Source organism: Sceloporus undulatus, chromosome 2, assembly GCF_019175285.1.
Source record: "Sceloporus undulatus isolate JIND9_A2432 ecotype Alabama chromosome 2, SceUnd_v1.1, whole genome shotgun sequence".
In the NCBI taxonomy this organism is placed as follows: domain Eukaryota; kingdom Metazoa; phylum Chordata; class Lepidosauria; order Squamata; family Phrynosomatidae; genus Sceloporus; species Sceloporus undulatus.
The window spans coordinates 250,277,207-250,303,185 of record NC_056523.1 but is presented as its reverse complement, the minus strand read 5'-3'; the positions used below and the strand labels follow the sequence as shown (position 1 = coordinate 250,303,185).

General features: G+C 38.9%; 1 protein-coding gene across 2 annotated transcripts in view; it reads left to right on the top strand.

Annotated features, from left to right (window-relative positions):
* FRMD3 (FERM domain containing 3) overlaps positions 1 to 25,979 on the top strand; it is a 144,915-nt gene that overhangs the window by 56,675 nt on the left and 62,261 nt on the right. For both annotated transcript variants that reach the window (XM_042453259.1, XM_042453258.1), the window contains exon 2: positions 13,970 to 14,074. In XM_042453259.1, coding sequence (XP_042309193.1) covers positions 13,970 to 14,074 — 105 coding nt within the window. The remainder of the gene's footprint in view (positions 1 to 13,969; positions 14,075 to 25,979) is intronic.

Here is a 25,979-nt window from a genome sequence, read left to right as displayed (position 1 = left end):
AAAGGGCACAGTTGGGGGACCACTGCTTTAGGACAATATAAAAAATATATTATCCTTATTCCCCAATTCCCACCTTGATCATCTCTCACTTTGACTTGTTGTTGTTGTTGTTGTTGTGTCTTCAAGTCATTTCTGACTTATGGTGACCCTAAGGCATTCACCTATCATGGGGTTTTCTTGGCAGTTTTCTTTAGAGAGGGTTTGCCATTGCCATCCTGTGAGGCTGAGAGGGTGTGACTTGCCCAAGGCCACCCAGTGATTCAGGATTCAAACCTTGGTCTCAAGTTTCCTAGTCTAATGCTCAAACCATGCTGCCACACTGGCTTTCTCACTCCATGAAATGTCAGGTAAAAATAAAAGGACTACAGCAGTTTACTATAGTCTCTCTCTTTTTTTTAACCTGACATTTAATTGTCCTTCCTTCCTTCCTGTCCATCTAGCACTCTTCCAAAATCATTCATATCTGCAATGAGTCAGGCCACCCCCCCCCCCCCCCCCACCTTCAACTCCTAACCTGTTTTCCTATCCACTCCAGAGTCATGTTTCATCTGTACTGTTAAACCTTTCTCAAGCCTTTCACCATTTATTCTACTCAGATATCCCAACACATTCTCACTTGTAATTTTCACTCAACTAACTACACTCCCAGGAAGTCATACAAAAGTCTCCTGAATCCTCCAATGATTCTGCTGTTTTCCTTTTACTTATCTTTTGCATGGGATGATATCCCAAAATGCCTATGCAATGCTACCTCAATTCCTTTAAAATCTGCTTTTCCTATGAAGCACTTGATGCTAGCTCTCATAAAACCTACCATGATTATATGTAACTACAAACATAGCATGTTCTCTCCCTTCCTACATTTTTCTCTCCTGTTTTTCTCCTTTGAGACTTAGGTGCAAGACAGACCGGCACAATACACATGTGTTTATCTTTTGCATGGGCTGATATCCCAAATCATATCCCAAATGTGTTTATATGACGTATGCCCCAACACCACCCCCAAGCTGGTGTTATGCCACCTTCTTGACTAGATGATAGGCAGTGTAGCAGTGCTTCAGCAGTGCGGGAACACCAAAAAGCCACCTTTTTTCTGGCGCAAAAAGGAGCGGCATTTTGCCACTTCTTTTTGCACCAGAAAAAAGCCGGATTGGGGCTGTGATATGTAGTTGCCATGGCCCTGATCCCACACTCAAGGGGGTGGCATCAAGCCACCCCTATAAGGCTGTCTGTTTTAGCCTTTAATTTGTAAGTCCTTTGGACAGAGACAACTGTCTCATTGTTTACACAACACACACACACACACACGGACAGTGTTCAACAGTACTAATATTGATAATTTAATATTGTTTGTAGTGTTCCATCTAGAAATATTAGATCTTTGGAGATGTCTCATTTAGTATTTACAATAGATGTAAAGCTGCAATATAGATCATGCCTGTAATGTAGGGGAAACCAATACGAAAATTATTAGTGATATTCATAAATAAAAGAAATCACAGAAAACAGCATATTTCCCATAGTTCCAACTGTTTTAAATGAAATCACATGTTTGGAAAGAATGTGGAGTTGTTTGTTTGTGTACAGTATTTTCTTCATTCCCCCCCTCCCTTGTGCTAAAGCCAACTAACTTGTGGTGGATTAATTTGCCTTCCCCTCCAATAACAGATATCTCCCCCCCCCAAAAAAAACTCCCAAACAAAACCATAAAACTAGACTCATTCAGTGAAACTGATTGCCAGTTAAATCAGAACAAAATGAAATATTCTTTCAGCTTCTCAGAACATACAATTTACTTACAAGACAAGTGTATTATTATGGCCCACAAACCAACGATAAAGCATAAAAGCTGAGTTACATATAACATATACAAACCAGTTAATTTACAATAAAACTGATTTGGATTAGCATTTGGGTTTGTGTTTTTAATTGCACTGTATAAAAACGTTGCAATTGTTTTTGAGGTAGAAAAGTCTCTATCATCCAGAAGATAAGCTGTCACCCATTGGGATGATCTATCGAACAAGGAATTTAGAGAGAAAGAGTAATCAATCTAAAGCCATGATAAAAATAGCAAAAAAAGTGATGGAGTTAACTGGACTCTGTCATAGTGGTTTAAAGAAGCATGGTTTTTTGTAATATGGCTTTTCAGGTTTTCATAGGTTTTGCTGCCTGTTGTCTCCTCTGCGTCTACTTATATTCTTTTTTGGGACTGTTTGTGTTTATTCCAAACATTTGTAAAAAAAACCAGGCGTAGTTCGCTGAGGGGATCCTATGGTTTAAATGGCATATTTTCTCCTCTCTGATTTTTTTTAAAGAATTGCAGTGCTGTAGTGCAAAAGCTATAGCACCATTTCATTGGTGTGCTATAACTCTTTTAAAACTATAACACTAACACTGTAACTCTTTTAAAAAATAAAAAAGAGAAAGAGATGGAAACTTTTTGTTCCAATATAAGCACAGACTGGATGGCCATCTGTCGAGTGTTTTGGTTGTTTTGGTTCTTGCATGGCAGTAGGTTCTATTGGATGGCCCTTGAGATCTCTGCCCACTCTATGGTTCTATGTCTTAGAATGATAAAGAAACCCACTTGACGATGGGAATAAAATGATGCAGCTGATGCTGGGAATTACCAGAAAAAGGACAACAGAAATGTCATTTGGATGGATGGACACACACACACACACACACACACACACATTTTTCAAAGCAGCCCAATAACTATAGCAATAAATGCTGCAACATTCTGACACATTTGTCTGCCTGGAGGTGCCCAATTTCAGTTCCATTGGTTCCACAGGATTCCAAAAGGGAACTTTCTTGTAACAACCTCTAAGAACTGCTGAAAGCAACGTATTATATTGTTCCAGTGTAATGGCTTCTCCTGTATCTGTGAACTATGAAAGATTTTAAGTAGTCTGAAAGAACCCCACTGACTGCAAAGAGAACCAGTTTTAATGAGGGATGGGACAAGTGAGCATAGAAATTCTGAAAGCCCATGGAGAGTGTATTTGGAGTCAGTTGTGGTGATGGAAGACAGCTGCTGCCATTCATGAGCAAGTTGCAATAGCCAATGTAATGAAGACTGAGCTTATCCTGCTTTCCTCTTCCTCTTCTTGCTCCTTGTAAAAGATGGGGGCTTACTTGGAGCTCAAGCAGAATAGTGCCAGGGTTTTTAGTCTGTTTTTATCTTGTATATATTTTATGTGATTTTATATTATATTTTATATTGTATATATTTTATGTGATTTTATAGATAGACATTTTAATTGTTTGAATTTTATAACAATTTTAAAGGTTTTATCTGTGAGCTGCCTTGGGTCCCTCCAGGGAGAAAGGTGGGATGTAAATGAAATGAATAAATAAATAAATAAATAATAAACTTCCTAGATCCCTTAGTACAGTCATGTTGACTTGAAAATGATGGGGAGTTGATAGGGGTTGTGTTGTGTGACATCTGGATGGCACCAGTTTGGAGGAAGACTGACTTAGGGATCTTTGTATCCCCAAAACTCTCTGAGGCACAAGAGATACTTTGCCACCTCTCTTTGAATCCTCCCTTGCACCATCCTCATTGTGCCACCAAATTGCTATTGGAAACAAGACATGCATGGAGTGTTCACCTTGTTTTGAATCTTTGAGAAGCATATATCAGTTTCAAAAGAAGGTGCCCAGTACTTCAGTGTTGTTTAAAGGAAATATTTTGATACATAAGCATTTTCTGCTTCTTCCTGCAAGGATCTTTAGTTGGGGTAAGTATGGTTACCATAAAAATGGTATTGTCCGCACATGCTGGGGTTGATTGGAAGGGAATGAGAGGGAATAGAAATGTTAAATGGCCACTGTCAAGAAAATCACTTGCAGGTATCCTTTCACATTCCATTTCCTCTCATTTCTCTCCACCCAGCATGTGTATAAATAGTTGCTAACTGAGCATACAACCAGTACATCTGATGATATTGCCTGGAATACACAGAACTTTATGCCCCCAAAAATGTAGCCTTTGTGGTGTGACAAGATACATTGTTTCAGCTGGGTTTATGACATACAGTCATCCTTTACCCTTGCTCTATTACTGTGTTGTTAGTTTAGATACATCATAATGGATGGTGTAGAGATCCAGTGTGTTGCAGTTGTTTGATTGTTGGACAGGACTCTGTGGTACCTGGGTAACTCCCACAGTCCCACTGCCTGACCTTGGGCAAATCATATTCTTTCCGCCTCAGAGGAAGGCAATGACAAATCCCCTCCCTCTGAACAAATTTTGCTGAGGAAACCTCGTAATGGGTTTGGTATAGGGTCACCATAAGTGGGAAACTATGTAAAGGCACACAATAGCAACACAGTGAGGTGGTGCACACTGAAGCAGCTTAAGGGTTTTGTATAAACTGACTGCCAGATTTTTTTCATACTACAAACTGGCTGGAGGCCAGCATCAGTTTCTTTATCCAATCCGTTCATCTTTTTTCAATTTGAAAATCTAGACATTTTACTTTGCCTCCATACTTTGGTATTCTCTGGCTCTGCTTTAAGTAGTCATGCTTGGAAAAATATTCACATTTTAATACAGGAAACCAAGAGCAAAGCTTTTTGAAAAAAGCAAAAACAATAACCCTTGATGGGCTACCATAAGATTATGTTTTCCTCCTGGAAAACATCTACATAGCTTGATGTTTCATTTTAACTCAAACCAAGCCTCTGAAACACTCAAAGGTATCTTAACAACTACACTTAGACTGATCTGGACATTATGAACAGTGACCTAGAAAATCAGGTACTAGAGGACATAGTTAGACATTTCCTGCTTCTTTCCTTTTTTATACAGCAGCATGCCACATATGGGAGAGTTTCAAAATTTGCAGTGTTGTGAATAGATCCATATGGTGAAAAGATTAATGTTTTGCAGTAGTCATGTTAATAATGACCATGGAAGAGCTAAAAGAATTCCTTCTATACAATGAGATAGTTGAAATAGTTAAAAGGTTCCCACATCTTGGGTCAAATGCTGATCAGAATGGAGACTGCAGTCAAGAAATCAGAAGAATATTAGGACTGGGAAAGCTAACCAATAGAAAGAAAACCAAGTTATTTGAGATATGATGCTGAAGAAGAGTGGTGAGGATACTGCGGAAGGCCAAAAAGACAAACAATGGGTGCTAGAAGAGATGAAGCCAGAATAACTGAATTGAAGCTATCATACTTTGGTTACATCATGAGGAAAAATAAATCATTAGAAAATGCAACGATGCTAGGAAAGCTGGAGGGTAGTAGAAAGAGAGGAAGGCCACATGCCAGATGGCAAGACTTGATCAGCAAAGACACAGGTCAGGGCCTGCAGAACCTGAGCAGAGAGGTTGAGAACAGGGAGTCTTGGTGGTGTTTCATCCATACCATGAGTCGACATTGACTTGAGGGCAGTTAACTAATCATGCATATGCTTGCATATGCCTAATGGGCTTTTAAAGAAAGAAAGTGTGTAAATATTTTCCTAAATTATAATAAAGTACAGTATTAGTGTCAACTGGTTTACTTGAATATGGAAAGAAAATATAGATAGATATACTGTATTTAACAGATGCGGATGAAACTAAGCATAGTATATTAAGATATAACTACAATTTCATTCTGATTGGATTTGAAATAGAGCTCTAGGCATGGAATATTTTCCCATCCATGTCAGATGAGGGCTGCTTTCTTACTCTTAAGCTCTTTCCATTCTTTAGTGTGATATTCTTTATCTTCTTTCTATATATTCATGCATATTTATTGTTTTCAAGTCATTGTTATTAGACCTTTAGGTTTTCATTGCATTATATAAACTGGGATGTTAAATTGGGATACTGTGGGCTAATTCTATTTGCTTGTCCCACCTAAGGTAGACTCACTGAATCCGTTACTGAATGGTAAATCACCACACACACACACACACTCTCTCTCTCTCTCTCTTGATTCAATGGGTCTACTCTAAGCAGGATTATACGCATTTGAGCCTGTGGATTGAATCTACAGTTTTGTTCTCATAGAAATGGAAGGAGCAATTTTCAGTTATCTTTCCTTCTTCTGCACACATCTATCCCACTATCTTGAATGATTCCCAAACCCTCAGGAACAAATTTTCATGTGGCGTAGGGGAATGCAGAGGGAGGGAGGAAATTAATGTAGATTGCTTTCTTTCTCTTCAGCTGGGTGGAAGAAGATCAAAAGCTTTCCGCTGATGGTAGGAGTCCATTTATTTGCTGGAGGCTTGTGCCGGATCCATATCAGGATGATTTCAAAATGCATTTCCAAGTTAATGGACTATGTTTAAAATTGTATATAGCTCTGTCTCTACTCAGGAAACAAAATGTTGTTTCTCTTTTGTTCCTTTGCAGATGTAAATCTATGGGATGAGACATTTTGTTGAGGAAAGTAACTGCTTTGTGTACTGTAGCATCTTATGCACATTCAGATCTGTCTCCTGAGGAATGATGCATTAGAGCAAATGTACTCTTCATAGTCTTTCAAAGCTGCCTCCTGAGGAATGACTCTTAGAACAAATGCACTCTCCTTTCCTTTTAAGCTCATGACATTTATTGTCTGGATGGGGGTGTGCTGTATGGAAGATAATATAATCCAGAGTCAAACATTGGTCTTCATAGTCCTGGCACACCTTGTTAGTGGGCTGTATTTATATGTGATTTCATTTTTCCTTACCTCTACAAACACCTCTGACAAATTGGTCTAGATTCACTGTACTGGAATGGAATGATGGCTACAGTGCTGACAACAAGTATCATCATTCCTCATCTTGGTGCTGAGACTCAACACTGGTTCAAGAGCAGCCACTGGTGTTTTACTCCTGGCCTATAGGTACAGAAATGTCCAAAGATGTACTAGTAACTGGTGGTAGAGCGGTGGTTCCCAGACTTGGGACATGATAGCACATCTCATACAACAAACTATTATGTCAGAAATATGTCAGAGCTACACACTACCCATGGTCTTTCTCTGTTGGGCTCAAGCAGTGCTGTTAGCACCTATAACTGACCAAGGTGCTAAATAATAATTCAGAGTATCAAAGTGTTACATACAGAACTTTACTACAGAGAATTTACAGCGTTAAATACAAACCAACAACTATCCAACCAACCATCCACTAACAACAGCAACCCACACCGAACATAGGGCATGCCCATATTTATACATTTTTCCATGGCATGATCTTCTCATACAAGTGTCTGCAATAGTCCTCTTGCATCAACCTTTTGCATCATGTGTGCTGTGTCATCCTGGGCATATCCTATATGGTGTGATGATGACATTCCATGTCAGTCACCATGCTGCAATCTTTCCCATGTGTTGCATCATTCAACATCTTCATCTATATTTTGTTCAGTGAAATTCAATTCCAGTTTCACATACACTGATAGGAAATCAGGGTGTGTAATTAATGCTGCAATCAGAGTGAGCCAATTCTGGAGGTTGACTGAAAGCTGCATGCAGGCACATCTTATGTTGTCAGTTTGTGAAGCTATATAAGGTCTTTGGGCCCCTCCCCTTTTCCTTTTTAGTTTCCAGCTCCCACTTTTCCACCCTGTTTTCAGTACAATCTTTGCTAGTTCAAGGGAAAGTAGTCATTTAGCTGGTTCAGATTGTTGTTGTTAAACTCCCGTCAAGTCAACTTTAACTTATGGTGGTCCTACAAAGAGAGTACTCCAAGCCACCCTATCATTAAGAGTCCTGATCAGGTTTTTCAGACTCCGGGCCATGGCTTCCTCAGTTGAGTCTATCCAGCTGGAATGTGATCTTCCTCTTTTCCAACTGCATTCTATCTTCCTAAGCAGTATTTTCTTTTCTAGTGAGTCATGCCTTCTCATGACATGTTCAAAGTACAACAGTTTAGTTGTGTTGGCTTCTAGGGAGAGCTCAGGCATGTTTTGCTCTAGAACTCATTGATTTGTCTTCTGCTGGAGAAGAGTATTCATAAAACTTTGAAATGAGTTGATTTTTTTCCTATATCACTTTTCTTCACTGTCCAGCTTTTACAACCATATATAGAAATTGGAAATATGATGGTTCCATTTGCAGGTCTTAATTGCCTGCTGTGCATTGATCTGATACAAGTTTATGTGTGTGTGATGTTTATAATTATAATGTTTTGGTGACATTTTTGATAGGTATGTGTGGGAACATTAGATGGGAGTTACAGTTGGTGCACTTTTGTGGTGGTCAGTGATTCCTGAGGCTCATCATTTAGGACCGGGATGCCTAGGGCACATCCACTTGTTGTTGTGGGACTTCTGAGAGATGGTGATTTAGGAAGGTCAGTTGACATCTGCAGTGGTAGGGGTCACTGGAATGGTGATCACATGGCTACCAGTGTATGGGGGCAGGATGGACGTATTTAATGTCTCTTCAGATTAGTTGCTGTACCAGCACCTCTACAATTACTTAAGTGGTTAATTCCATAAAACTCATCCCAATTGCATGTGCCTTTTCTCTTTTCCTGTCTGCAAATACCTTTCAGCATCTGGAGATGATTTCAGTTTTTCTGAAGGGCATTTTGATCCATGTTGAAAATCTACACGACCTGCTTAACTAAAGAGCATGGCAGAATACCAGAGGTGTAACATGGGCCATGATCACCCTACAATATTTCACCTGCATTTCTAAAGGGCCACCTTTTGTAAATAGTCCTGGGAGAATGACATTTCATTTTCTGCATTAATGCCATTAAATACACTGAAGAGTCTTTGAAGTTTGGGCTTCTTATGTGACATGTGGGGAAAGTTTAAGAATAGTATGTATAGAGTTTGAGAAAGGGAAAGTAAATTTTTTTTAACAAAAGTTTTCTATTCTGCAAAATGCTTTTATTTAATGAAATTGTTAGTTACTGGGTGATCTTAGGTGAACTTCATTCATCTGACTCAGTGAGATTATTTGTCAGTGTAATTAACCTACCTTCCTCTGCTTCTCCCAAGTGTAAAATTTTATCACACAAGATTCTCCCCTTCCCCAGAAACAGATCTGAAGGACTATTTCTTGGCAATGCTGAGACCTGGTGATCTATAACTGAAATGGTCTTTGTATTTATGATAGCAGTAAATCTCTGAAAAACACATTGTATCTTAATCCTGTACATATTTGCTTGGAAATAAGTCCCACTAAGCTTAATATTAAATTTGCTTTAGGGATTTCCTAACTGTAATTTAAGAAAAATGCTCAGACCTCTCTAAGTATCTTCCACATCCTAGCATGGCTTTTCAATGACAATCCATCACTCTCTTCCTTTTCCTCCATTCCTGTGTTGCTGTTTTGGCTAATAACACAAGTCTATCAGGACTGTTCTTGAAATGACGGAAGTTAACCTGAGAAGCTGTTATAACAATGTGTCTCAGGGCAATTGGTGGCTGTCCTTATTGAGGAATTGGGATGCTGCTTGTGATAAACAAACCAAGCAAGTGACAAATTGCTAAATTGATATAAGTCTACAAATACATTGTTGTTGTTGTTTGCCTTCCAGTAGTTTCTGACTTATGGCAAAACTATCATGGGGTTTTCTCTGCAAGATTTGTCCAGAGGGATGTTTGCTTTGGCACCCTTCAGAGGCTGTGAGAGTGTGACTTGCGTAAGGTGGCCTAGTGGATTTCTGTGGCTAGGCAGGGATTTGAACCTTAGTCTTCAGAGTTGTAGTTCAGTGCTCAGACCACTACACCATACTGGCTCTATAACTGAGCATAAAGAGCTAAACCTATCTTGCAGCTATCCAGTTGCATTTCAGCCTAAATACTTAGGGGTTCTAGCACTTGTTGCTGTCTGCCATCAGCCATATAATAATTGCATTTGAATCTCTATGAATGAAACAGGAAATTTGTATTTTCAGTAGTAGCATCCTCTGTTCAAACTTGTCTGTTGCTCACATACATGTTTAATCTAGTTGGCTCAGGAAGAAAGCTATGTTGTTGGCTTGAAATAAATGATTACTTCACTCAATCTTAGATCACATAGTAATTAACTCAAGTACTCTGTGCGTGGGGATCAGGAAGACCGATAATCCAATAAATTGAATGGATTAGAGAGTAAATCCCACAAAGACATGGATTCATTCCTGTTCTTGCCGTTGTATTTGAAAATGCCATTTTCAGGTGCAGTCCTTAAAATGTTTGGTTAAACAGAGGTCCTCTATTAGATGTGTAAGCTGATTGATTGAATTGAAAATTGATTGATTTATTCCACACTTTGTTAAAGTTTGATAAGGTTCAACTCCTGTTGAAGCATATTTCCTGTTTACCCTAGCTGACGCTGGGTCCCACTCAGTCCTTTTCATTTTCCACATCCGAATTCCTTAAATTGCTACAAAGAATGGGGATTAGATTAGATATTAAATTAGCGTCTGCTCATATCAATGACATTAATGCTTCCAGCTCACCCTGTCCCTTCTATAGTACATCAAGGTGATTTGTGTTTTCCTGCCCTCACTCCACATCATTGGCTACTTACCACTGTAGTGATTGCCCTCCATGGTTATCATGCCATGTATCTTGGCAAGGTAAAGTGGAAAATATACTGATTGTGGAGACAACAAGATAGACATTTAAGACATTGACTAATCTGATCCTTGCAGCAGCTCAGTGTATATATAACGCTATGCTCTCTTCCCACCTTTCTGTCAGTTTTGTTGTTGTGTTCTTTCAAGTCTTTTCTGATTTATGGCAACCCTAAGGCAAACCTATCATGAGGTTTTCTTGGGCAAGATTTGTTCAGAGGAGGTTTGTTGTTACCTCTGAGACTGAGAGAGCATGTGACTTGCCCAAGATCACCCATTAGGTTTTATGGCCTAGCAAGGAATTGAACCCTGGTCTCCTGAATCATAGTCCAGCGCTCAAATCACTATGCAGTATTTGTGTGTATGTGTGTGTGTACGCATATACTACTGTGCTCTCTTCCCTCCTTTCCAGCAGTCTCTAAAAGGAACTTTACAGTTCATGCAGTGGATTCATGATTTGTAATATGGAAATGACAATATATACAGCCAGTTTACTTGACAAAAGGAAGTACAAACTGTGTGTCTGTTTTTGGGTATTTTTTCCATCTAAGGTTTTTGCTGTAAAGCTAGTTGTATCCCCTGTCCTTTATCCAAATATTTAATTGGTATGGCTCTTTAAGCTGCCAAAGATCAGTGCACATCTATTTCTAACATTTAATATACAACTAAACAGAGGTGATAAAGAAATGTCAGCCATGTAGGCACTTCCCCCTTCTCTTTGCTTATTGTGTTCTTTTCAGCTATACAATGCAATACAAATAAAGAGGCAGAGATAACAAAGAAAGTAAGAGAGGAGGAGTAGGGTGACAGGTAAAAGGTGGACAGCTATAGTCTGGAGTATCTACAGAGGTATTAAGGATTATTTCTAAATTTAAATTCACAATTTGAGATGAAGGCAAAACCTAAAGAGCACTCTATCAGCACTTCGTGTGTTGTGCTGGTAGGCCATATGGTGACAGATTATTATTATTATTATTTTGATGATATTGATGACAAGCAAGTACCAAACACATGAAAAATATTATCTATTTTATCCTTTTGTCTGCTTCTAGTTTATAAGCCATTTCCCCCCTAGTAACTGTATTGTCTACATGCTGCTCTAGCCAGTCTTTTATACAGAGACGATTTAGATTTTTCAGGTCTTGGGAAGCTCCAAATACTCCACAGGAAATAATAATGAGATGAGGTCCATATGGAATAAACTCTCATTTCCCCCATACAAACATAGACAGCCATAATAATATGTCACAGCTGCTTTATTATCTTAAGAGGGCCCATATTTGTATTCCCAAAAAGCTGGGGAAATGGAGGCACATATGTACTAAAGAGTTCTCTTTGCCACAGCTTCTCTAACACATGAGAGACCTGTCAACTAGACCCATAGAGACAGATCTATCTGTGTGGTTAGAAATATGTAGCACTGATGAACAACATAAAGCCATTTTCATATAATTGCATAGAAAGGGATTTGAAAGAGGAGACACTCATAGCTGATTGGAAGCCACCTAGAAATATATCTGGATCGGCCTCCTGAACTAATTTCACCACAATCAAGCTATTATACATCTTTGAAACTTGGCCTCAGTAATGATTGAAGGCGAATGCATTCATATGCAAAACTGGTCAGTTATTGTAGACATCAGTTATTACATTGCAACGTCTCTGCAAATTCACAGGCCTAGAGGTTTTGGAACCAGATAGCTTCAAGATCCCGTTTTAGTTCCAGTTTATTCTTTTCCAATTAGGATTCCTCTGTGAATAAAGTCTTTTACTCTTTGGATGTCTTCAGGCTCAGTGGCTAGATGAGAGGCCCCGTTTATTAAAAACAGAAAACAATTCATTCATTCAAAGACTACAACATTATCGGTTACAGCATGGCCTAGCATGGATCCAGAGACTGGCCAACACACCTGATAACTGACAGAGAATTATTCCATCCAAATCCTCCTCTTGGGAGAACATGGAATGACAGATGTAGGGTTCCCCTTGGATAAAAGTTGCTGTATGGTTGTCCTGCCACTTGGGACTGAGACAGACCCTGCTATTCCCCAGGTGGGCATGGCCCATGTTTGCCTATACTACACAAGGTCCCGTAAGGAGATCCCACCAAAAAACTTGATCTGATGGAGACGCTAGTCCTATCTTCCATCAACCAGATTTCAATCCGTGCCACAGCTGCCCAAGTTGTGATATGAAACCCAAGCATGAAGTAGCACTTTAAAACAATGTCTAGGGCAGTGATGGCTAACGTTTTAGAGACTGAGTGCCCAAACTCAAAGATGTTCCTGCACCGGGTGTTACCTGGTGCTGGGAGTCGGGACCTCTGGAGGACAGGACTTCTAGGAGGTGGGACCTCCGTGTACCTGTTCCTCCTCTTCACATTGCCCTCCCAGGCCTTCAGCTGCCTCCCTAGAGACAGGCATGCACCTGTTCCTCTGCCCTCCTGTGCCTTTAGTTGCCTCCCTGGAGACAGGTAAAGGCACAGGAGGGTGGTGGGAAGAGGAGGAACGGGCACACACCTCTTCCCCCTCCTCCTAGGCCTTTAGGTGTCTCCAGAGAGGGCATGTGGAGAAATGGGAGGGCAGGGGAAGAGTAGGAACAGGCATGCACCTGTTCCTAATCTTCCCCTGCCCTCTCATCTCTCTGCGTGTCCTAAAAAAAGGCTTCATGATCCAGAGAGGGCACACGTGCCATAGGCTCGCCACCTAAGGTCTAGGCTAAGGAAGGAAGGGTGGGAAGATGCTCCAACAATAAATACCTTAGTGGCACTCCTCAGTACTCTTTATATGCTTATGAAGCAGACTGGTATGAAGTCCCTGGCTCCATCTAGGAGTAACGTTCTCCAGCTAACTAGGCAATTCCTGATTGTCTAATTTTTCATGCCTAGTCCCAATGTGCAACAAAACATGTAGGTGCTTGGGGCAGAGAAACCCCATTGTAGCAGCTGAAATGACACCTGTTGCTACTTGCCTTTCTGGCTCAAACTGAAAATGGGTCCCCAGTAAGTTGTGGGACTGTTTACCCTCTTGCCAATGTATCTCCATGGCAAAATTGTAAGTGCCCAAATATGGGGCATGGTGCTGAGGGAGCAAGTGCTAATAATTTTACCTACACTTTCCAAATTCACCTTGTTTTCAACATTTTATTTTATTTTATCAATCTTCCTTTTGGTAGGCTGTAAAAATGGAAACAATTGGAAAGTTAGCATGCCATTGCTAAATTCTGTACCTACCCAAAATATAACGTAGGCAATTGTAAAAGGAGGTGGTATTTCTTGAAATCAAAAAGTATATTTTTAACTAAATATTTTTATGAGTCAACAAAATGAGTGTATAGTAGATATTGTTAAAATTTTAAGAATTGTGTACTATAGTAAACAAACAGAATGCATATAAAATGAATATACAGATTTACTATATATCCTGCATTTTTTTTTCTTTTCAGAGAGAGACCAAAGGTCAATTTCTCATAGATCATGTTTGCAATCACTACAGTTTGCTAGAAAAAGACTACTTTGGTATTCGCTATGTGGATCCTGAAAAGCAGCGGGTATGTATACTCCCTTATAATTTATTTTTAACTGTTGTCAGGACTGTAAAACTGTTCTGTTCAGTCATTTATCAAAATGAAGACTTTCTTCTCCCTTTCCATCTGATTTTTCATTTCAGCACTAGTGCTGTAGATAAGCAGTTACTAATTTATTACGACAAGCGGAAGAGTTCTCCTGAGTGGGATGGTTAGGACCCTGCCATTCTCTGAGCTTATGGTTACCATGGGGATCTGCATCCCTGTGGTGGCTGTAATGTGTGACATAGCTGTATCTCTCCCCTGCTGCTCTCTCAGTATTTTTATAGCAAGACTAGGACATCAACAGCTGTAGAAAATCCATTTTCAGATCAACAAGTAATGATGTGACCCTGGTTTTTTCATAATCTTGGGAGAGACATAGAGTAAGTATGTCAATGGACCTCCTAGGAGTCTAATTCTAGGGTTTTCCTAGTGTAGTTTTAATATGGTGGCCAAAGTTGTTGCTGTTATTTACTTATATCCCACCTTTCTCTCAGTGTAGGGATTCAAGGCGGCACAAAGCAAGTTTAAAACAATACAATTTTTATAAAAATACAAAACCATTAAAATGTATAAACATAAAATTTGAAAACCAATTAAACAATTGAAAAAGTTAAAACAATTATGCATTGAAATTTAAAATGTATCAGAAACTCTAAACAAACAAATGTCCTTTGAACGATAATGATTTCAAAATTAACTATACAAGAATTATGTGTAGAAAGAGTTAACGTTGTATGACTGCACCACATTTTCATTTTCATTTTTTAAAAAAATATATATTTAAAAAATCCATAAATAACCTTAAAAATAAAACCAACATACACAGATCTTTTCAACACTACTATAAAGTGCACCCCACCCTCAAGGCAAACTATACCATTTGATTAATCCATTTTCCAAAATTGCAATGACTCTTGTGGAGGTATTCATGTTTTTATTTTGACTTAGTCCTATTGGTTTATAAAAGTGGGCCTGAAATGACTTGATGTGTTCCATGAAATGGTCCTGTTCCCTTCATCTGGATCCCATAATTGCTCCATAGCAGATTAGAGGTGGACAAATCACATGCCATTTTCCCTTATGTCTTTGACATAACCGTCCATAGCTTCCTGGTTGGAGGATATTGCTCTTCTTTCATTCTCAAACTCTCAGGCTGATTGCCTCCTAGTTCCTTGATCATTGGGAGCCTGATGCTGCAGAACTGGCAAGTCCCCTTTTATAAACGTTTCCTTTTTCTTGCCAACTTTCTTAATGCTTCAGATGATTCCAGTTTTGCACTGAGACAGCTTTCCCTTGTTTTGTGCTTGGGTATGTTGGGAGCTGTCCAGAGTTGTGATCCGTGCTCAGCAGAACCAGTGACTTACTTTGACTTGTTTTGTTATTACCTTGATTTACTTCAGCTTTGTGATTGAGGTATGTCTTACTTGACTGACCTTGACTTAACATAACTTGGCTTAATGTGACTTGCCTTGTTGTAACCTAACTGATTTCTTAATTTGCTTTTCCGGATCTGGTTTTCTTCAACCCAAATCACTCAGCTCAGCTCAGCTTTTTGCTTGAGGGCTCTAAATCTTGATGAGACAAAATAGAAGTGGCAGCTCATGAGCTTGCAAGTGTAATGGGGAAAATGCAAATAAATTACAGTATGAGAAAGATTTGCAGTCTTGCTGGAAAATGGCTGTTGACAGTCTTCAATTTGTAATCAATGGAAAATTGGAAAAGCTTTCAAAGTTCTTTTCAATCTAAAACACTATAAACTTTTCCAGACAAGGAAATACTGTACACACTTACTGCAATGTAGACTTCGTGACCATAAAAAGTGTTTGCCATTGACTTCAATAAATGACAGTCAAACAAAAAGTGGCTTGGTGGAGAAAAATATGTTTTTTAGGTGGGATTAAGAATAGCTTCTGTGCTCCATAATATCCATGTTTAAGAACTAAGGATAGTGCCCATGTCTTGCATTCTAACTGAATGATTATTATGGTATATTATAGAATTCGGGTGGAATTGGAAAATTTACTTAAGATTTCAAATTTTACAGAATAGTTAAGTTACTTTTCTTTTCTATCTCAAGTCTGAGTATAACAAATATCGTATTTATAGTTTTCTAAAAGCCACTTTAAAGAAATGCCATCTATTTTTTTTCTCTTTTCGTTTGTGCATCCAAAATCATAGCAAATCCTCATAGTTATTATGTGGAAGCAATTTCTCTTTACTGAATTAGAAATTCTACTGTTTTTCCAGTGGTGCTTCACACTGGTTTACCACTTGATTCTACATGTATGATAAGCCACATTTCCCATTACATGTTGAATATTACATGATTGTAACTGCTTCATAGAATTAGCACTTTCCTTTTACTGAAAAAAAACCCATAAGTTATAAAGGTTTAAACTTTCTGTAACCCAGTGTTCTCCAGGTGGGCTGGGCTACAATTAGCTGGGGTTGAGGAGAGTTGTAATTCAACACATCTGGAATGAAACAGGGAGAGGCTGGAGTGATTGTGAGGGGAAAAAATGTTAAGAAGAGGAGACAATTAAAAAAAATGCTTTTCAAACTGTTTAATGGTTCCATAAGCCAAAAAACCCCTCCATTTTAAATAATACATGAAGTTTGTCTTACGTATGTTGCATAGCAAAGACAACAACCCTGTTGTTTCTGTATAACTAGTACAGTGATACAGTGGTATTCCTAGGATGTTTAGCAAATAAAATAATTTAGATATTTTTGAGATACGTGTGTGTGTGTGTGTGTGTGTGTATCCTCCTGAGACTAGTAAAATGCTTTGCTACTTCAGAACTTTCTTGTTTCCCCTCTTATTAACATCTCTAAGTTGTAGTACTTGGGTTTTGCACACAGCTGAATTTTCTTAATTGCCATCTGTGCAGATGTTTGTACTTCCAGAACCATGTGGCTCAAGCTGAGATTTATTGGCCATATTAAAGGACTCATCATGTTTATGAGTGCATTAGTTCCTTGCTGAATTGCAGAATAGTCAAGGGCCTCAGATGGAAGAACTAGCACTCAGTTGGTTCAATATGATTATCTTTCAAGAATGTTTGCATGACAATGGCAATATTTATCATTTTACATTGTTGTCTGTCAGAATTTCTCAGTTTCTCTATATAAATGTTGCTAGAGCCCAGGAGGTTAATCCCATTGTGGCCAGAGTGCTAATAGTCATGGCTCAGAGCATAAGCTTGGTATCAGACTATCTGCCAGTGCTATGTTTGTTTTTGTTGGCAATGGCAACTGCTCTCATCCCGTCCACCAAAGGAGCAGCATCCACTGGTTTAGCAAATGCAGAAAATTTTCTTTACCTCAGGAGTGCAGCTGCAGGAAAGGAAAAGAGAATGGGATCCAGAATATTGCTACTACAGCAATATCCTAATATCCATGGAACATCTTATCATCTTCTAAACATTAGTTTAATTTTACATCAACTAGAAGATGTAGAGGGCAGATATACTTACTTTTGGAGCCAAGCAGAGCTTTTTGAATTTTAGCATACTTTTCTTACATACCATTATTTTATAGCTGCTGTTGCACAACTGCCTGGGATAGGAGCAAGTTTTACATGCTATATAGGGTGTACTGAAAGGATATGTTAAAAAAATAAATCACCTGTTCAATTTCCACCCTCCCCACTATCAAACCAGAAAAAATGTGTATTACTGTAATGTGCATAAAATGTAGATGGTCTGTATACTCCACATGAAAGAAGCAACAATATGGGAATGGGAACATTGTGACAAAACATACTTTTTTTTGGCACAGATACAGCTTCCAGTTAGGCACTCCAATGTGCATTAGGAATGAGATCTTATTTCCAGTAACAGTGACAGCTTGCTCTTCAATGTGTGCTACTGTCCATTCTCCAGCAGTTCACAATTCTGCTAATAACTGATTCAGATTCCATCATGGGCACTGTTTGCAGCATGCAGCCCGGGGCTAAAATCCACAGACACTGTACTTTAAGCTCTGTCATTGATTTCAGAAGAGCGGCTTGATTATTGGAGCACAGACACATGTCCGCAAGCAATCTAAGCCAAACCACATCTGTTAGTAAACTCTGTTACTTACACTCTGAAAACAATAATCATGGTACCAAATGGGGAACAAATACATCAGTAATCCTTTCAAGTTAATTTAATGTGAACTGAGAAACTGTTTGTGGAAAGTTGTTCAGATTCAGCATGCACTCCTTGAAACTTTTATATCTATTAAAACTTTGACAGCAGCAGTAGGCTCTTGAGTTAGATTCCCATATAAGCACTACATCTAGATTGCCTAATTTCATTTGATTAGATAGATAGATAGATAGATAGATAGATAGATAGATGACTGTTAAAAGTGTGACATGCCAAAAAGTTTTGTGACACTGAGTGCTCTTGAGAGTTCCGGCCAGTCCTGCTCTTTTCCCAGGATGTTCCATCCCATTTCCCCCTCTTCCTTGGTTTCCCATTAATAACACCCACTTTGCCTTCTGTGGTCACTGAGCATACTCGTCTGTTCTGTTTCTTCCTTTCTTAGGCTTCCCGCCCTGCAACCTATGTCTCTCTGTCTTTAAGCAAAAAGACTTACAGCTTGAATATGTGAAGGTTCTGTCTTGGCCGCCCCAACCTCCCCTTAATCCTTCATTCATGCACTGGGGAGGCTGTTAGCATGGGCATCCCACTGAACCTCATAGTGCATTCACTGCCACCTCAGGTCACTCACTTCTGAGTTTAGAACAAGTGCCCAGTGATGAACATATGACTGGGTACCCCATTCTGACCTCAGGGCAAGAAACTGCTGATAGTGGCAGAAATGCTGGTCAGCTCAGTGGGATGTTGATGCAGACAGCTGCCCCACATGGGAACAGAGGGATCCAGATCTTCCTAGAAGACCCAGGGTAAGAAGTAGGTTTTTAAAATTCATGTTAAGGGTGTTAAACACTGGTTCTGGTTCTGAATAAGCCAGATGTCATCCAGACTGTTGGCACCAGAACCAAGGTTTGATCTGTGTGTTGTCTGAACAGGACATTGTCAGAATGGGGGGAAACAGGCACTTTGGCCCATGCGGACAGGCCCTTAAATGGTGAGCTAGGTTGCTAGGTATGAGATTCCCCTGCTCCATTTTCCTTTATAATTTATTTCCTTGAGCCATCCATTTACTACATTGGTTATCAGTGTGGATGAAACCAAAAATGTAAATAATTTTCAGTAAGACCACATCTTTAACAAGTCACAAGACTATTATTTTTAAAATTGTTCCTCTAGGTTAATGTATTTATCATGGCATTAGCCTTTGTGGACAACAACCCATTTCATTAAATGCATAAGCTGGAAGTGGTCTCTAGTCATGTGCAATATGTTTGTTAGACTTTAAGGTGCTACAAAGCATTGCTTGTGTATTTCAGTAACCCAGATGATTTCACATAACATTGCATATTTGTACTAGGAAAAGACTGAGAATTAACCATTGCTCTGAACACTTTAATATATTCAGCAGTAATCCACATGTATTGTGTGTGTGTGTGTGTGTGTGTGTGTGTGTGTGTGTGTGTTCTGTTGGAAAGGCACAGCACAGCACTGATTGTGTTAGAAACATTTCCTCTAAGTAATGCTAAGATTGTGTCAAGTACGTCTGTTAGTAAGAAACAAGGCTTTTCATATTTATCTCCCATCAAGTGGCAAATCTGTCGTGATGAATGTAAATTGGTATGCTGGGATCTCCTTCCTTCTTTTCAAGGCAGTTTAGGGAGCATTTTACATTTGGAAAGAAGGCTAATATTTCAGCATACTTTCCCAATTCCCACATCAATAGAGAAGCATGAGTGCTGGTTTGTTGTATATTTGCTAATTTAGAAAGAAAGCGAGAAGGGCTGTTGCATGTAAAGACTTTTCTATAGAGCTTAACAGATGAAGCAAGCAGTCATTCTGACAGCATGAGATCAACAGGACCAATATCATTTTGAAGCTGTTAAAAATGCTCTTGTACTTAATGCGTGCAAAGACTTTGATCCCAAAGCATTTTTCCCCATAACAAAGTATCATTCATGCAAGTGAAACAGGATAGGCTTGGAGTTGTGAAAAGCTATTGTGTGGACTACAAATCCCAGAATCCCCCACCCAGCATTGCCATTGGGGCAGTGGCTTATGATGGCATCAGTATCAGAGATGGAGCAAATGCATTCTAGATTTTATTGTAGGTGACCCAGAGAGTTTAACCTTTTGGGGGATGAAGTTTAGCACCTTGGACAACTCCTTTAAAGTTTGGAACAAAGATTGGGGTGTGTGGTGAGGAAAGGTACCAGGCACCATTGCATGGGGGGATTATGGGAGCAGTAGTACAAAAATAAGTATTCCAGAGTGTTATTAGGGTTAGGGATTTTTTGGCATACATATGCATGGGACAAATAATGAGCTGGCTTCTGACAAACATTTCCCTCATGAACTGATGTTTTAGCAAAAACAGTTCAAAATAATTTAATATTAAAAGACACCACTCATCATGGCAATAATCTGGCAATTTAAAATAGTTGTACAGCTAGTGCCTTTGAAAATAAGACAAAAAAGGAAGGCCATACCATTCCATTTATAATTTATATATGTGTGTCTGACTGATACCATATACCACATAGCACCTTTTTCCTATGATGTTGTTGTGTGTGTTTGTGTAGAAGGCATTTCTGACTTAAGTCAACTCAAAGGCAAACCTAACACAGGGTTTTCTGAGGGCTGAGAATATGTGACTTGCTGAATAGTACAGGCTATTTGGAGAATACTAACATATGCAAATAAACAATTATATACCTGAGTTATTTTCAGCTGCTGTCTACTCTAGTGTTTACTTCACTTGAAATCTGTGGTCCTCTCTGCATTTAAGTTTTGGTTTAGTATGCCTATTTGGTATCTGTTGTTGTTGCTTCTCCTTCTCCTCCTCCCTCATCATCACTCTCAGAAGGGGAAGGAAAAAAGATTAGGAAAGGATATGGAATTTTGAGAAAAATAAATATTATGACAAGAGAAGGGGAAAATGGCAGCATCACCATGTAAAAGGATTACCAGCTGAAAATAGAAAATTGCTTAACATAAAACATATGCTAAAATCTGCAGTTTTATACAGATTATACCACAATAGTTCAGCTGCGTGTTGCATGAAAATAATGGCTGGCTAGCTATGCTCTTGCTCTCTCTCTCTCTCTCTCTCTCTCTCTCTCTCTCTCTCTGTCTCTCTCTCTCTAACTCCTTCTCACCCTTTTGTACTTGTGGAATGATATTTATTGGAATCTGCCTTGTGTACAAATCAGCCTCATGTATGAGTTGAGGGAGGGTTTTAGGACCAAAATCATGGCTTTTGATTTGACCCCAGTAAAACTTAGAGACATGTAACAAAATATCTAAAGAGGAAAACACCACTTCCTTCCCTCCTTCATCTCTGGTCCTCTCCTGACCACCACTTCCCTGGTCCTGTAGGATAAGGTTATAATATTGGGTTGAGAAGGGAAGAGAAGTGGAGGGCAATAGGGTTTGTTGGGCAGAGAGATCCTGAAGAGAAGGAGGAGGATGCAGGGAGAAAGTTTTCATATTGGATTGAGAAGGAGAGGAAACAGAAGGAAATGAGTTTTGTTGGGCAGAGAGATCCTGAGGAGAAGGAGGATCAGGGGAGAAGGTTTTCACATTGGATTCAGAGGGTTAATCACCTCTTTTACCCACCACACACTCCTCCCGCAGCAGCTCTTTCAGAAATCACTGCTGAGACAGGGAGAGTGGGGCATCAGGGCAGTGCTTCTATCAGGACCTTTCTAAGCAGGATTACTGTATTGATCAGTATATAAATTGGCCCAGCATTAAAGAGTCAGTTTTTAGGGATACATTTTCTGACTTACATTTGAATAAATACAGTAACTCCTTTCTTAGCTACCATTTTACCAGTTATACCCCCCACTGGTGTGGCTGTAGGGTTTAGGGGGGAAAAGTTGTACTTGTTGCTAATGTAGACTTTTCTTCTAAGCTCTGTAATCACATGGAGGAATTATCTGTAGGATCATAGCTGTGGAACTGTCTGTGGTGATTTGGTGAACAGGTAATAGTTTGGTGAAGAGGCCAAACAGGGATTGGAACCTAGTTCTCTCAAGTCCTAGTCCATGATTGTAACCACTGAAGCCTGTTTGTCAAAATACTGTATAAAGGAAAAATGCTAGTTAAGGAACATGGGGTGGGTCCTTTTATAAATCATTTATAAATGAGAAGATATGATTGAACAAATAATACTTATTGTGTAAAGAAACAGAAGATCTGGACTTTTTTCTTGGTGAGGAGGAGGTAATACCAAAGAGATTTAGGAAGCCATGGCTAATGAGTCAGGCAACCAACTCTACAGATAAGGCAAAATTATGTCCAGTCTTGCTGACTAAATAGTGGAATGACAGGTGAGATTTCAAGATTAAACCCATAGTTCATCACATCAGGGATATAACTCCCATCTTCCCATACATGCTGATGGGGTCTAAATTTTCTGTAAGCAAGCAGGAAAATGTCCCTATATTTTGCTCTTATTACAAAGTCTGGGCTAGTCTTTGATTAGGGGATGGTGCTAATTTTCTGGACCTCCCCAAACCCATCAGAATTGTGCAAGAGAACTTTGAGAATTTGTTCAAACTGACAACTTCTGCTTACAGTCTCAAAATAAAATTAATAATAATAATAATAATAATAATAATAATAATAATATTTATTTGTATACCACCCTGTGGCGAACAAATCCGGGCGGTTGACAACAGTAAATATAACAAGAGTAAGATATAAATTTAAAAACATTATAATCCCTCCCCTCCTTAAGAAAGTATTAAAAAAAATGACAGATTAAAACACAATATCAAAGCATAAAACATAATTAAAACAAACTAAAAACTAGATGATAAATTGATCATGTAAATAAATGTCTCAATGCATACTAGTCAATAATTTTAAATAAATCACATTTAAAAAAGGAATGTTTTTTTAAAGCTGAAATAACCTTTTCATCTTTGAGGCTCTTTCTTATGAAGGTATGCATGACAAAACTGGTCTACTCAGCATTGTGAGTAAATAAGAAGGCACCTGTCCTGATCAGTGGCTACTCAGGAATATTAAAATGCTGATCAGGGATTAATGCTTAGAAAATTAGAAGCATTACAGTTCAGAACACAGCAAGCCATGGGATACTCTGCTGCAGGTGCAATTCTATCCTATTAAAAGAAGATACAGAGGTCACATTGCCTTAGTCATAAAAGAATCTCCAAATGTTTTCAACTTGACATCTTCAGAAATATTGAAAATGGTACAAATAAATACAGGTATGCTATTTACTTTCTTCCGATCCAGCATAAAACATTGTGATTAAATAATTGAACCACAATGTAAAAAATGACACTTGCAAATCAGTGAGAGAGAAATATCTAAACTGAGAAACAGGTTGCTTTTATATAGCATCCTTTGATTCTTGCCAGGGACTCATTTTCTATTTTTAATTTGATGCTAGAATGAAATCTAATTGTAATAATTTGATTTGCCTCTCTGTTAATTCCATTTTTTGTTGTTGTTAATTTATATCAGTTTTGAAATAAAAACAGACACTGATTGGAACCATTACTGGTGCACTATACTACTGGCTGCACTTTTTCCAGGGTTGCACAGCAGTGGTGAGGGAAGGCAGACAAAATCCATCAGCTCTGTACAGCCTATTTCTCTGATGCCTGCCTTCCTTCCTTCCTTGCCACAGTGCCTGCACCACACACACCAACATAGTGCACTAACAACATTGCCCCAATTTGGCAACGATAGTCCTGATGGAGTCCTCTGTCCTCTCACTGTTTCAGCTGCTTTTGAAATGTCCCTGTTTTTCTCTCCTCCTTGCATTTCCCCTCTTTATAATCAGCTTGCTTCAGTTGATGCAAACTAAGGCGGGTTACAGACCGCCATAAAGTACGCGCTCTGCACGTACTAGGGTTAGGAAGGGTCTTACCTTCCTCACGGCCCTTCTCCATAGTATGCACGGAGCGTGTCGTAAATGATAGCGCCCATCCACATGGGCGCCGCCTTTTTGACGTCTTGGACGCATAGCGTCCAGACACGTCACGGCGGAAGTGATGTCGCGAGGGCGTGCTTCGTCCCTCGCGGTGCCACTTCTGCGTTTTGAAAAGGAGCGCCATTTCAGCACTCCTTTTTCGCTGTGCCGGGAAGCCTCGCGGTCTGGCTGCTGGGGCTTCCCTCCGCAGTGAATGGCGGTGGCGGGAAAACGGCTGCTTGAGGGCAGTCTGTAACCTGCCTAAGTTCAAACTACAAGTAGTTTGCACTCAATTAACTCAACAGTGGGGAGAGAAAAAGAGAGGGTGTACTCTTGCCCAACCCAGTGGATTCAGGCAAAGCATAATGCTGCAATTTTTTTCTCCTCATTAACCTTACAGAGTTATTGTTAGGAATGAAGAGGCATCAATGCTTGTGTAAAGTGATTAGTGAGAAAGGTGTCTAGGTAACGCCTTCTCTTTGTTTCTCCTCTCTGAATCTATCTTTAGCCTAGGTAGTCCTTCTTATCTGTTGAGGTCACTTCCTCTTTCTTCAAGAAGTTCGTCGCTTTGTTCCCTTTGTCTGGAAAATGCAGCAACTATGGTGCCCTAAACAGATATCCCTACAATTATGAGGATAAAATGGATGAGAAATAAACCTTATTAATGCTCTTTTGAGGTCCTTGGGTGATAAAAAAATATAATCATCATTATCAATATCATCATCATCAATCATTATGTATGTAGATCATGACAAAATGACCCTGTATTCACATTCATGTGGGATTTGCTCATGACGTACAATGCATATTGAATAGTTGTGATTGTGTGGCCTTTGTTAATTGTTAAGATATCAAGCTTGCAATGTAGGCCTCTTCAGGTGTCACACTAGAAGTTTCCAGATCTTCAGAAAGGAATATTTATCTGTTCATTTTAAAGTAAATCATTATTATGAATTATTTACAAGCTCCCTAAAGCTGGGAAGTTCACAGCTAGTAAAAAATAGCGCTAGATAAATACAAAAAGCCAACATAGAAATATGTTTTAAATATTTTTGGAAAAATGCTACATTTACCTTTTTAGATAAAAGTGAAAAAAATTGTTCCTTTTTTGGGGGAAAACACTCTTAATTGCTCTTATTTGAAACTTTTATAGTGGGAAAAGGCACCAAAACTAAAGGGGAAAAGCATACTTTTCCTGTTATCTTTCCCACTTCTGTAGTATTTTCTATTCCCTTTTTCTCTTACTTTTGGGTAGTATATAGTCTAGCATGGAATGAGTTAAAAAGAATATTATTCAGGTCTGGGGAAAAAGCTAAGTAATTGCATTTAGGAAAGCTTGGACAGCGCTATCTCTGACAGGTGCTTCTTCGGCTTAGATGGTACTTTTAATTGTGAACATATTTTGCTTACAGAGGAAAAAAGAATCAGAGTGCCTATTTTACTGACCATATGCAAAAGCAGTACTTATATGTCAGCATGCCTTTTTCCTCATCAGCTCTTTCTGCTATAAAATTTATTATTAAAAGCAGTTTGTAGAGATAACATACTCCCTCTCAGTCTAACCTTATCTCAGAAATTGTTGAGAGGGGAATGTTTATATCTTGGGACAGGCAAAGCTGAAAAACTTTACCTCTGAATTTTTTTAGGGGAAAAGCTAAGATGAGAAGTTAATAATTTAAATAAATAATATGTAGCAGAGGAACTCTCGGAGTTGTAATCAGCAAATAATTTTCCCAGCTTTTATCTAGAGGTATGAATTATTTCTAGTATAATTTTGCAAAGGAACTTTGGTCATTTTAGGCTTCAGTCATATACACACTTATACACTGCAATTGAAATAATTGGGAAT